This window comes from Castor canadensis, chromosome 1 (assembly GCF_047511655.1).
Source record: "Castor canadensis chromosome 1, mCasCan1.hap1v2, whole genome shotgun sequence".
Lineage (NCBI taxonomy): Eukaryota > Metazoa > Chordata > Mammalia > Rodentia > Castoridae > Castor > Castor canadensis.
This window is the reverse complement of record NC_133386.1, coordinates 179,938,630-179,953,016: the sequence shown is the minus strand read 5'-3', so window position 1 is coordinate 179,953,016 and position 14,387 is coordinate 179,938,630. Positions and strand designations below refer to the sequence as shown.

At 36.6% G+C, this 14,387-nt stretch overlaps 1 protein-coding gene across 3 annotated transcripts in view; it reads right to left on the bottom strand.

The window, feature by feature from the left end:
• Hsd17b12 (hydroxysteroid 17-beta dehydrogenase 12) overlaps window positions 1-14,387 on the bottom strand; it is a 229,380-nt gene that overhangs the window by 35,015 nt on the left and 179,978 nt on the right. For all 3 annotated transcript variants that reach the window (XM_074044646.1, XM_074044645.1, XM_020186052.2), the window contains 2 exons: window positions 2,833-2,897; window positions 1,891-1,935 (listed from right to left, as the gene is read on the bottom strand). In XM_074044646.1, the coding sequence (XP_073900747.1) occupies window positions 1,891-1,935; window positions 2,833-2,897 (110 nt within the window). The remainder of the gene's footprint in view (window positions 1-1,890; window positions 1,936-2,832; window positions 2,898-14,387) is intronic.

The window sequence follows — 14,387 nt, the reverse complement described above, 5'->3', positions numbered from 1 at the left end:
ACACTGCCAGCCAAAAGTACATGTTCTGGGAGACAAATGAGGCCATTGTTTTAAAAACTATGCAAACACCTAAGTTTAGACAAGCAGGAGGTGATAAGAGAAAATCCTAGTGGATCTAGAATAAAAACCTTACACAGGTTATTTGACAGTATAAATAATTTTATAAAATGAGATTTAAACACTTGAACATATTTATATATATTTATACGTATTACCTTTTAATTCTCACAACTCTCTGGGGTAAAGAGAATTATCATCTTCAAATTACAGATGGAAACCTGAGGCACTGAGGTTAAGTAATTTTCCCAAGGTCCAATATAAGTAGTACACGGTACAGTTATTTAATTTTGAACTTCATACAGATTATAAAACAATGATTACATTTATATAAATATGCTAAGAAAAATGCCTTTAAAACTACACAGATATATTCATATTAACCATGTTTAGAAACATCAGTTTTGAGCATGTGGGTCTTGTTCCAAATCGACTCAGTTCCACTTGTTACTCATTCACTTCACTTACACTGAATCTTGTGTGCAAAAAACCCTCAGTTAATAAAATACAGTGAGAGTGATTATTTGTTTTACAAATTTTTTAGCATTTTGCTACATCATTCATTTGAGGTGCCTTTAGGCAGCAAGCTAACCAATGTTCTTTGTCTTAAACAACAATTAACACTTCTACAAAACATGTTTCACAAGAAGAGGTATAGCCATACATGAACTGTTAGGCAAGGCATAACATTAGTACTAGGTTCTTGGACTTGAAACCAACCATGTAAAGGTTAGTTTCTTTCAGGACATGAAGACACAGGAGAATTTTTCTTTAAACACTCATAATGGAGAAAAATACCAACAATATGCCATAAAGTGAAAAATTAATGATTAATTCCTTTTTTTTTCTTTGTATAGGAGTTTGAACTCAGGGTCTCATACATTCTAAGCAGGCACTCTACCAGTTGAGCCATGCCCCCAGCCTGAATGATTAATCCTTATTTATATTTATCTGATCAATTTGAATACTTCTGCAATATTTTTTGATTTCTTTAAATAGACTACTATATGAGTTACTGAAAATGTATTTGGCTTTCCATAACAGTGGTCAAATTTAAAGTATCTGACACTGCCCATGAGAAATCTGCCTTGGACAACACTTTTTGCTGCTCCATATATGTAATCAAAGTATGGTAACTTTTTGTACTTATTGTTAAGAAAAATAAAAGGAGGGCAGGTGGGGTGGCTCAAGCTGTCAGAGTACCTGCCTAGCAAGCATGAAGCCCTGAGTTCAAAGCCCAGTACTGTCCAAAAAAAAAAAAAAGAAAGAAAGAAAAGGAAAATAGAATTTAGAGCACACATTTGCTCAGAAATGCTCACTGTGTTGTCTTTTAATGTTCCAGGTCATGGCTGTAACACATGCTTAGTAGTTAGCAACTAGGCTGGTTATTCCACGTGGCTAGTAAAAGCCACTCTCACTACATTATAGTTCCCCATTAATGCAGCACCACAACATCTAAGTCATCAATTTAAATGGATCAGGATCAAAGGGGACATAAAATGAAAACAAGTTATCAATGATGAACAGTAAGCAGGTGGATGAAGCTAATCAATCTCAGCTGAAGTTAGTTTTTATAGTCCTAGCACCTACAACAGTGTTTGTGTATAGAGGACATTTAGTAACTGTTAGGTTGATAGAAAGCAAACTAGGACAAACACTGGTTTGATGATAGTTCTTTCTACTTCCTGAAGATAAGTAAATAGAACACTTTCATTTGGAATACATGCTTACTCTAAAAAAGAGTTGACTAACATGAACCAATTTACTACACATCAGTGTTTTTAAATGTTAAGAGCCAAAAAAGGATGACAGATCTGTAATGAACCTACTTACCTTACAAACAGAGAGTATGTTAGTATTTATCAGGTTCTTGATCACCTGCAAAAAAAAATTGGAAAATTGTACATAAATTTGATCATGGAAATGTTAGATATATACTTAGGTGATCTAGTGATGTACTGAAAAGTTTCCCTATATCCTACAGTGACTTTGAAAAATTACAGGAGTTGGGGGTGCAGAGGCAAACTTTATTTCACTCTCAATGTTACATTTTTCTAACAAAAGCAGCAATTCATGCTAATATGCAAAATCCAAGATAAATGTACAAAAATTTGGAAGTGAAAGGAAACATCAAATCTAAAATAAATAGAATACTTTGCAATTTCCTCTCTGCTAAAATGGAGAGTAGAAATGATTGAGTGTAAGATTTTCAATAATTTTTAAAACTTTTTTTTTGTTTTTGGCTGTACTGGGTTTGACCTCAAGGCCTCACGCTGGCTAGGGAGGTGCTCTACCACTTGAGCCACTTTACCAGCCCTAATAATTTTAAAAACTTTACTCCTTCTGTGATGTGCTTTCTTCGTTTTCATAAAAGATTATTCATGTATCAAGGATGTAGCTATCAGTTTGGCAGAACTGGTTTACCTAAGTCAAGCATGCTAATATATATTAATATATTTATGACGTTTAAAATTGATGTTGAAAATCCTAATAGTTAAAATAGAGCTATTCTGATATAATAGAAAAAAAATAATGAGACTAGAGCTACTATTGATCCTGGAACTGTATAAATGAGGGTATAAATATTTTCTTTCTATCCTTCTAGCACTTCTATGAGGTTGCCTATTTTATGGGTGAGGAGCCTGAGACTAACTCAGGTAGGAGGCTGAAAAGCTGGGGTGTGAACCTCAAGGCAGCTGGACTCTAGTGCTTACAGTCTGAATCACTTCAACACCTGCATGCATTCTTTTTCTTAATAAACAAAGAGAGGCTCACATTGTCCAAGTCAGGAATTTCCAGAAAGTATTCAGGATACTCATATGACATTCCCACATTGTTCACTGGAAAGAGATGAGATCATTAGCTGATTGACATACATACATATTTTTTATTGAAATAATGAGGTTAAAGCTATTAAGACCAAAATGATACATACAATTACATTGAAATATTCTTTATGTCTGGACTGACTTTTCTCACACTTTTCTATCTAGAATCTGTCCTTCCTTAACAGTCCAGTTCATTTGTCTCTTCTTTCATTAAGCCGTTCTGTCTGTACTTACCATCTAACCCCTGTCAAAAGAGTTGTACTTACCTCTCACTTTCTATAGTTCCTTTAGGTAAGTGCATTCCTTTGGGCATGTGCCAAACTTTTCTCTACATCTTAGATTTTTATAGTGTAGTAGAAAGAGTGGAGGATTCTGTAGTGTTAGAGACTGGAAACTTGAGTTTTAGTTATAACTGTTTCAGAAAACATACGACCTAGGATAAGTCACATCTGTTATGCATCCCAGTCTGTTCATCTCTATTATGATAGCTTATTTAGTCACACAACAAATATTTGTCATGCACTTTTGGGCAACACATGTGCTGCTAGGAACTAGAAAAAGCAAAAGATGCCTTCTACACCATGGAGTTTACAATCTGGTAGGAAGGAAAAGGTGCTTAGTCAAAAGAATCAAACAATTATTTCATGACATTGAAAGTGCATTCCTGGAGAGCCTGACTTCATCTGGGAAATAAGGTTTTTTGGTAGCCATTAAAAAAGAAAGTAGGTCAGGGAGAGGGTGGGGGAGGGTGGCAGGGTGGAGAAATGACCCAAACAATGTATGCACATGTGAATAAATGAATTAAAAAAAAAAAGAGAGTGGGTCAGACCAAATGTCTCTGACATCATCTATCTAAGGCTTCCTTGATTCCTCACTTTATCACCTAGCCTAAGGTTGGAGCTGTAAGACTATTGACACAATATGAATAAACATATATATGATCAGGTCCAAGATTTTAGTACCCAGATATCCTATGGTTTTCTCTAGCATTGGAAAGGGAAAGACAAACCCTGAATAAAGAACATGTAAAAGAATCTAAAAATGAATAAAATATCTTTGGGTTTTTATTAGCTAAGTAACTCATGAAATGGATTATCTAGCTACCTATCTACATTTAACTGTCACAACAGTCCTACTAGGTAGTTCCTATTCTCCCTTTATACATTAGAAACTGAATTTCACAGCAGTTAAATAATTTGCCCAAGGACACAGAGCAAACTAAGCCAGAATTCAAACTCAGGAAATTTACTACATTAAACCCATCACTCACCTTCATCCAGGATTCAATCCAGTAATAACTGGATAATAAACAAAAATCTGATAGCAATGTTTAATAAAACTGAAGTATTAGAAAAGAAAGGGTTCAGTTGCAAAAAGATAACAAAATCATGACCAGCTTGCTAAAGCTTATGAGGAATTGTGCCAGACAAACCTGATAGGAGTAATAGTAAATTTTTCAAAAAAGCTAATAGAATTAGTAGTAAAAAGACAATGAATAGGATTCTGTATTTAGCTAAGTAAGTCACTTGAGGCTGTGAGTTTCTATATTTTGCTTGAAAATTCGATCAGGATGGCTTGAACAAGACCACTAAAACCTGTCTGAAAATATGAAATCTAAAGATAATGGCAAAGCAAACTGTGTTTAATTAGGATTCATGTCCACCTGAGTAGAGACAGTATCAAAACACAATTAGTAACAAATCCAAATACATTTTTATTTTATTTAATAGGTTCCATAAAATATCTGTTAAGTACTAAGCTAAAATGTATGTTCACCAGACTTTGCTTTGCCCTATATAAAAGTAAAATGTTCTTTACAAAGTCAATTTAGGATAACGGAATCTTCCAGGGAAGGTTTTACCAAATTGGAATATTTTTCAGGATTAAAAAATTCTATCATGTATAGCAAATTCCTCTCCCATATCTAGAAAACTTTTTATTCACAGATTTCTTCTTTCCATGGAAGTCTTAACACTATATTTCAAACTGCTAAAGAAAATAATTATAAATCTCAAAATACAGACTTGGTGGATTTGTTTTTGTTTTAGATCTGAGAACTTGGCAAATAGCACATGATTTAACAATCTTAACATGTGCTACAAGTACTAAGCTGAGCTAAGGAAGTCCATGAATAACTCAGCAAGCAGGGAAATATTCTGCTTATGGTGACATCAACAATAGTCTTCTGATCTGTCTCTCCTAATTGAGCAAAGGAAAGCTACCATTGCTGTCTATTCACACAATAAAAATGTGAACATCTATCTAACATAGCTTTGTAAGTAAACATGCTCAATACTCAGAATTTCAGCCTAAAGCAATAAATTGTATGTAAAAGGACTGTGCTTTCACTAACATGAAGTACACACGCACACAGAGACACACACAGTTAAAGCTATACTTCACCAGCATCAGGACTCCTAAGTCCCTTTTTTCTTTCTTGGTTGTATCTTTTGCTTGTAAAAAGTATGCTACCCATCATCTTTCCACAGTAAGTAATCACTTTAGAGTGTTATTATTTAAGGGTATAGAGAAAAACAACTGTTGTTCTTACTGGCACTCAGAAAATGATACCCCAAAATATGGTGCTTTGGGATGCTGATAATTTTAAATTAAAGTCATTTGGGGATCAGCAAATTCTGGATAAGACTTTCTCCAAAGTTCCCTTATCTACTTAAATACCGGATCCACCCAACAGGAGCACAACTGCCTTCAATCTTCTTACTGAAATTTCATTAACCAAGGAAGATTACACTCACAGACTGAAAATCAAGTATCACACCAAGAGCATATAAAAACTTTGTCCCAGGCCATTGTCTGTTCTCTGGGCCTATTCATGGTCTCTAAAAATCATTTCCTATCCATCTAAAACTGCCTACACTTTCCCTACCTCCATCTCCTACAAAGAGGTTATTTAAGCTTCAACCATCTGGCTCTTTATTTGAATTTCATATTTTGTGTGGTGCCTGAGCACATGTACCATGTTAACAAGTTTGTATGCTGCTTCTCCTACTTGGTTATTGTCAGTTTATTTCAGCACTCAATTAGCAAACCTTCAGAGGAAAAGTTTAAACTTCTCTACACTCTCAAATAGTTATTTCAATAAACTGCAGCATAGTGGGAAGTTTTTGAAGGTAAACTCACTGCAATTTTATTTTGAGACATTAGGTGGCAGCAATAACTAAACAGCAGACAGAAAGCTTTCATGAATTGCTAAAGGAAGAAAACAGGCTTTGGGTAGGAGTGAAAGATGGACATACTCCCATTACAATTTAATCTCATTAAGAATGGGTGCAGGCAGTGCCATCTCTCTATATTACAAGATTCTTTATAGGTATCACAAAACCAAGCAATATCACAAGTTGTTCTAACATTATTCAGAAAGTTGAAAATCTCTTCAGAAGCACAGCATCTTAAATTAGTGTTAAATTACATGATTAGTGAGTTTTCTTATATTCAAGTGAGGCACCAGAGATAGATTTAATATTTTTTCCAGTTACCTTCAAAACCCTTTTACTAGCACAATGTACCATGTTTTTCAGAAAACGAGGCATATCTATATAATCTCAGAATTCTCACCACTATCCCAGTGTCTTGAACACTAGTAAAATCTTTCCTGTCAGTTTCTCATTAGAGTTCTATGATTGGAAAGAGCCTACTAGAAGAGATGAGGCAGACAGAGAACAGAGGTGAAACGAGGTCAAGAGCAAAGACAAGGGAAGTAGAAAGAGAAGCTGGTGACAGGCAGAGGCAAGATCCTCGTGATACTCGTGGAGTTGATCCTCTCAGGGAGAACTGGCAGGGACTGTGCTGAGCTACAGGCTGCAGCCCCATCCAGAACTCCAGAAAACACAAGTATCAATGTAAGTGCTTCATTTTAAAAACCTAGAGTAATTCTGAATGTTGCGTGCATAGTCTAAATTATATCATACTACTTCAAAAAATCATTTCCTGCAAATTAAAACCACACTAAGATTCCACTTCACCCCTGTTAGAATAGCCATCATCAGCAACACCACGAACAACAGGTGTTGGCGAGGATGCGGGGAAAAAGGAACCCTCTTACACTGTTGGTGGGAAGGTAAACTAGTACAACCACTCTGGAAAAAAATTTGGAGGCTACTTAAAAAGCTAAACATTGATCTACCATTTGATCCAGCAATACCACTCTTGGGGATATACCCAAAACACTGTAACACAGGTTACTCCAGAGGCACCTGCACACCCATATTTATTGTGGCACTATTCACAATAGTCAAGTTATGGAAACAGCCAAGATGCCCCACCACTGACAAATGGATTAAGAAAATGTGGTATCTATACACAATGGAATTTTATGCAGCCATGAAGAAGAACGAAATGTCATCATTCACTGGTAAATGGATGGAATTGGAGAACATCATTCTTGAGTGAGGTTAGCCTGGCCCAAAAGACCAAAAATCGTATGTTCTCCCTCATATGTGGACATTAGATCAAGGGCAAACACAACAAGGGGATTGGACTTTGAGCACATGATAAAAGTGAGAGCACACAAGGGAGGGGTGAGGATAGGTAAGACACCTAAAAAACTAGCTAGCATTTGTTGCCCTTAACTCAGAGAAACTAAAGCAGATACCTTAAAAGCAACTGAGGCCAATAGGAAAAGGGGAACAGGAACTAGAGAAAAGGTGAGATCAAAAAGAATTAACCTAGAAGGTAACACACATGCACAGGAAATTAATGTGAGTCAACTCCCTGTATAGGTATCCTTATCTCAACCAGCAAAAACCCTTGTTCCTTTCTATTATGGGTTATACTCTCTCTACAACAAAATTAGAAATAAGGGCAAAATAGTTTCTGCTGGGTATTGAGGGGGTAGGTAGGAGAAGGAGGGGGCGGAGTGGGAGGTAAGGGAGGGAGTGGGGGCAGGGAGGAGAAATGACCCAAGCCTTGTATGCACATATGAATAATAAAAAAAAAATCATTTCCACGTGTTAAAAAATAAAGAACATGCACAAGATTTTTGTTTCTTCTTCTAAGTTTATTTGCTGCTGATCTTAGCAGATCTAGAATCCTTTATCAAAACCAGCTGCCACAGAGCTATAATGATGTCATTAGAAAATTAGATTTTTGATATCTGGGTTAGGCACGAAGGAGGAGCAAACAACAATAAATTGCTAGTACATGAAAAATCCATTCATATGCCAACCTCACACAGACTACTTCCAACTTGCTTCATTTTCTAGATTAGTCAGAAACATAAGAAATTAATGAGATTTTAAAATACTCTGCCTAATGGTTGAGCCTCTAAATATAAATCACATAATGTATTCTTTTCTTCCTTCTTCTGATAACAAAGTAGAAAATGTAAGTTTACATTTTGAATACATTTGTAGTTATATACACTAATCCAGTTCCCACCCTTAAAAATGCTGTTACTTAATGAAGTAACAAAATAAACTGATTTTATTCATTTTAATAACAGTGAATAAATCAAAAGGGAGGGGCAACCCATTCTATCTTTAATTTTTATAAAAGGAGCTAGGGGTTTAGCTCAGTGGTATAGCACTTGCCTAGCATATGGAAGGCTCTGGATTTGTTCCCTGAGCCAGGAAAAAAAATTGTGAAAGGATACAGACCTTAGAGTCCAGTAGACTCATGGCTCAGCCCTGGCTTTATTACAACCAGCTCCTAAAAGAAACAAGTAGTTGCACCCTGGTAACCCTCAGCTTCCTCGTGGTCCTTATATGTGAAACAGGGATAATAATTTAGGAATCAAATGACACAATATGCATAAAATCATTAAGCCCATGCCTAGAACATATCAATATTTTAATAAGCAGAGAAGGAAGCGTTGCTACCATTATGTGGTCATTTATTCAACAAAAGTTTATTGAACTCCTACTTCTTGTCCCACACAAAGTGCTATGCTTTTATTATGTATGACCTGTACTGAAGCTGAGAGAACCTTCTGGAAGGTAGAGCTCTGGGCAGCAGTTAACCAGAATAGTTGTTTATACTGATTAAACTTATCACAATTCCTCTTCTACCTTCTTCATGGTATTCAACTAGATCTAGTCTTGCAGTCTGTGGAGAAAGTGTGGAAAGTGATGCAAAGAAAATTCCTTTTTTGCCTTATTTAACATATTGCTGTAGCTAGCACATGTTCATACACTGACAGATGATATTTGGAACACCATGTAAAACATTTTGCAAACTTTACAGTTTTCTTACACTTGTGAGTAGCAATTTTCAAATAAAAGAGTTTACAAGATTTAAATTTGCAGTGCCTTTAATTAGAAGTTGAAAAATTACGATTGAGTGGAAACGTTTCCTTTCCACTGTTTAATTACAAATTGGTATGTGATCCTTGTTACAAACTTAGGTAAGATATGCTATACATAAAATTGGATGATGGAATGAGGAAAGAAGAATGATATGAAGTTGGTAGTTAAATGCTAACTAATGGGAGGACTGTTTATCAATTTCATGACTTATGGTTCTACTTACAGTTCTGAAATCACACACCTAATTAACCAGCTTTAAGTTAAAGGCTCTGCTTTAATTAATACCATTAGTGCTTTCTCAGTAAAAGGAAATAAATTTGAATTCTAAAAGTCTTATGCTTGCTTTAGAAATCCAATCTCAGGCAACATGTCTAATGGAACTATGAGGCACTACACATGTTCCTGATGAGGAACATGAACACACACACGTGTGCATGCACACGAACCTATTCTGCTTATCATGACTGGCTCTACTAGACTTCTGTCTCATACAACACAAAGGCAGCTCCCTTCTAGCAAAGGAGGGTATTCATATCCAGTGATTTAATGGTTTACTTGAATCTCCACTGGGTTTCTCATAATCTCTCAAGCTCAACACATTCCAAAGTGAAATAATCATTTTCCTCTACAGAATTTGCTCCAGATTCAGAGATTCCTGTATTACAGAACACCACCCAATTGTTCAAGTCAGAGTCTGGAGTTGCTAATTACTACTTGTCTTATTTTGGACAATGAACTTAACCTCTGTAAGCTAGTTCCTTGTTTGTAACATGGGCACAGGAATGGTTGGAGGATTCATTAGCATGGTGCCAAGCATTTAAAAAATGCTTCAAAGAATGCTAACAATAATGACTTAAAACAAAACTATTACTGCTATCCAACACTCAAGACCTCAAATGAGGACCCTCACTAGAAATTGATCCTATTTCTGATTCATAATTAAGTATCCAATACTTGATCACTCCTATCCCTTTGCACTGCTAATATAAACCATTATTATCTCATTTGCTGAAATAACCTTACTGGTCTCCTCATATCAATTCTTGCCTTCTTCCACTTGGGATTCAGAAGGATTTTCAAAAATTCTAGTATGTTATCAACTCATGCTTAAAATACTACAGTGGCTTCCTCTTATTTTTCCAATAAAGTCTGTTGAGGTAAATTTGGCCTGAGGATGCCTCTGTACTTTTTGAGCCCCTACAAAACAAACTAACTGCTAACTAACGGTCAAACTTAAAAATATACTTTTATGACAGATAAGTGATTTGCAGCCAATACAACAGCTGAGCCTCAGTCCACCACAGGCAGCCAGCTGATCAGACTGTCTTCAAATAAGGTAAATATGAAGCAGTAACAATCAAGTTGTTTCTGTACCTCTCTTCCATTTTCTGACCATAAATGCTGTCTGCCTATTGCCCTCTAAGGGTTTGGGACTTCTAAAACTTCCCATTTGTACTATAGTTTAATTTTGTCACTAACCACCCCGTATTGGCATAGACACTACAGGTTCAAAGACACAGTTTGCAACATGACTGTCTTCCTTCCAGAGTCAGTTTGGGGCTTCCTAGGTCACCAGTACTCTTGACCAATTGGCTACAACTACGGCGAAGGCGCCCCGAACCTCTTTGTGTTCTGAAAGCAACCTAATATGGAAACAGTTCTTTGTTCGAATAAACTGTTGAATTTAGTTTGTCTTATGCTTCTCTTTAAGTAAGTTCAAATTCGCTAGCTTGATTTCTAAGACTTTTATCATCTGGCTTGCTTAATCATCCCACCCTCTTGCTAATGTTCTGCTTGAAATCCTTACTCCAGACTCACAGGTCTCTGTCACTTCCTCTCAACATGCCACGCACACATACCTCAAGGCATTTGCACATGCTACGCTCCTACCTTGAATCCTTCCCACACCTCTTTCCCTACTTAGCCTTCAGGTTTCAACTTAAACATGACCTTCTCAGGGAGACCATCTGTGACACATTTAACTTTCTCAATAACATACTCTTTTATTACATGCAACACGATCACAACTACTTGTTCCAGGGAGAGGCAGAGGCAGAGGCAGAGGGAGAGGGAGAGGGAGAAGGAGAGGGAGCAAAAATGATGTCTTTTTCATTAGTTCTGGAATTTTATTTAATGAATTAGTATATGACTAATGAAATGAATCAATTAGCAAACAGAAGTAGAAAGTAAAGAGTGATGACCAAGGGCTAGGGCAGGTGGAGGGAAAGAAGGATGCAGAGGATAGGTAAAGTGTACAGTGGTGCAGCTGGATAGAAGGAATAACTTCTAATGTTCTGTAACACAGTGGGGTAACTAGTAGAGAAGATTTCCAAAGTTCCTAACAAAAAAAGAAACAATAAATGTTTGAGGTGATGTATCAGTTACCCAGATCTTACCACTACATACTGTACACTATACTGTGCATTACCTATTGAAATATCACCCTATACCCACAACATTTTTTTTTAAATAGGAGAGGACGACCTGCTATATAATAAAGAATTTGCCTGGCCTTTGTAATGGCGTGGAAGTTCTAAACCCTTGGGATTTCCTGAGTGACGGTAGTATCTTCATTTTCTTTTTGCTTTTATTAATGGTGGGCTTTTAGATGACAACTGAGTTGATGCTAACAAGATGACCCAAGATGAGGATTGGTCACCAGAATGACTAACTATGGTTTGGGGCTTTCAGCCAGCTCAACCTGCAGATAAGGGGGGAAGGCTAAGGACTGAGCTCACTCACATGGCCAGTGATTCAATCATGCCTATGTTAATGAAACCCCAATTAAAAACTCAGGACACTGAAGTCTGTGAAGCCTCTTCATTGGTGAACATGTTGATATGCCAGGGAGGTGTCCTGACTCACAAGGAGAGGACACAGAAGCAGTTGTGTGACAGAGACATTCCCAAACCTTGCCCTATGTGTCTTGTCATTTAGCTGAGCCTGATCTGTATCCTTCATAATAAAATTGTAATCATGATAAGAGCAGTTTTCTGAGTTCTGTGAATGGCTCTACCTAAGTGTCAAACCTGAGGAAATCATAGAAACTCAACAATTTGTAGCCAGTTGGTCAGGAGTACTGGTGGCCTAGGACCCCCAAACTGGCTCTGGAGGGAAGGCAGTCTTGTTGGAAACTGTGCCTTTGAACCTGTAGTATCTATGCCAATTGTGGGTAGTTAGTGACAGAATGAGACTGTAGTATTACAAGTAAGAACTTTTAAGAAGTTCTAAACCCTTAGAAGGCACAAAAATCATATCATCAATAGAGAAACTCTACCCTTCCCAGGACTGTTATCCTATGATGCTCCTGCAATCCTTTCCTGTGCACCTAGGCTAATAGCTTCTGCTCTTTCTTAAGCCTGGGACATTTATATTTGGGCTTCAGAGAAAAGAGGAGTACTTCTAAGTACATAAAGTTTAACTTTGGTGCCCTCCCAACTAACTTCATTTTGCCCTTTTGCTCTTCCCCCATCTCAGCACCCTACTGATCATCAACCTACCACTACAGTTTCCTCTTGATAGTCTTTTTTTTTTTTAATTTGGGGGGGGGCGGGGGAGACTGGGGTTTGAACTCAGGGCTTCCTGCTTGCAAGGCAGGCACTCTACTGTTTGAGCCACGCCTCTAGCCCTATAGTTTCATCTTCAAGCCTATCCTCCATTTAAAAATGACTTTTCCAAGTTTTTTTAGTAACTAAAACAGGCATTTCCTCAGGGCAACTAGTCCAGCAAAAAGGAGATGGGTAATAAACTGAATAATCCCACTAAGATGAAAATATAGATGCCAGCGGCCCTTTCAGAGGCAATCATATTGCAAAAGAGAGCAACTTAAAACTAATTTCTACTTTGTAAAGTTCCTAAGAACAGCAATAAAATAATCAACTGCTCTATATATTTCTAAACCCTCTGAAGAGCAAAACTCTTCCATTTGTAATGTCCTTAATCAACTGGGACTAGGAAGCTGTGTAACTTCTTAGTGTGCTCAATCTCTCTTTCTTTCAAGCAATTTTCAGCACAACTCTGCAAAACCTTGGTTGCTTCTCCTAAACCTTCATCTATTCCTCTTCCTTTCAGGGACTGAAACATAGAAAGCTCTCTTTAGATCCCAACTGAATTATCAAGGGGTTTGCCATTACAAGCTAACTAGTCCTTCCCCAAACAGCTCCTGGGTCTTGTTAAGAACTTGTAATACTTAAGTACACACAGAGACAGAACTGACTGATCTAAGCTCTGTTGAACATCTCTGTTCAAACTATCTTTTAGTTTAGTAAATATATTATTTTTATTCAATATCCTATATCCTAGAACATTTAAGAACAAGCTTTAAGATAGAAAAATGGAATACAAATGTTTCCCCAAATCCTTAAGATTTAATGGGGAAAATGGTTACAAGGACAAGGATAACAAGAGCTTGCATTCAGCTGACACCAAGAGAAAGACACTAATTAAAAAATAACAAGTACACTATAAGTATTCACTGATAAAGGGCACAAGAAGAAAGGAGAATAAAGTATATTTCAGCATTACTACCTATATATATATTATTGCTATTAAAATGAGGTCTCTTGAAATTATGGGCAAGGTGTATGGATAGAATCAAAAAAGTCAATGGATGACAAATAGTTCTGAATACATTAAGCCAGGACAACACCTGTCATCTGATACTGATTCTCTTGATTCCACAACTTATAAAAGCCATGATACTACAGGTGCAGAGGACCTTGAGAGCATTTAGCATGGGGAAAATTCTTGTCTAAGACACATTAAAAGCTTGAATAAGGATATGACTTTCAAAAACTGAATCACAAACTAAGTAACTATATTTTTTCCAGAAGGACCTTTCTTTATCCTTCTAGAATAAAGAATCTCACTTTTATAAAGTTAAAGAAGTTACAGTAGTGGAATGTGAAAAAAGTATTATCTGTGGCATATTTCAAATCCAAGGTTACTCCTTTGGCCTTGGTAAATTATGCCTCTCTGCCATGTATTGTGCAAAGTCCTCCAAACCAATTTGGAACACAGATGAGAGTCTTTCCAAGGATCAAGTAAGCATTACAGCAATCATATTTTGTTAACCAATTGCTTGCTTATTCAAAGAAGTCAGGATGTCATTTTCTCTAAATAGCTGAAGTTTTGTAAGCTTGCTGAGATCTGTATTTTTTGGCATTTTCCTGAAAGAAGACATAGATGCTTACTTTTTTACATAATAGAATTAAGAACCCAACATCTCAGGCTTAAGCAT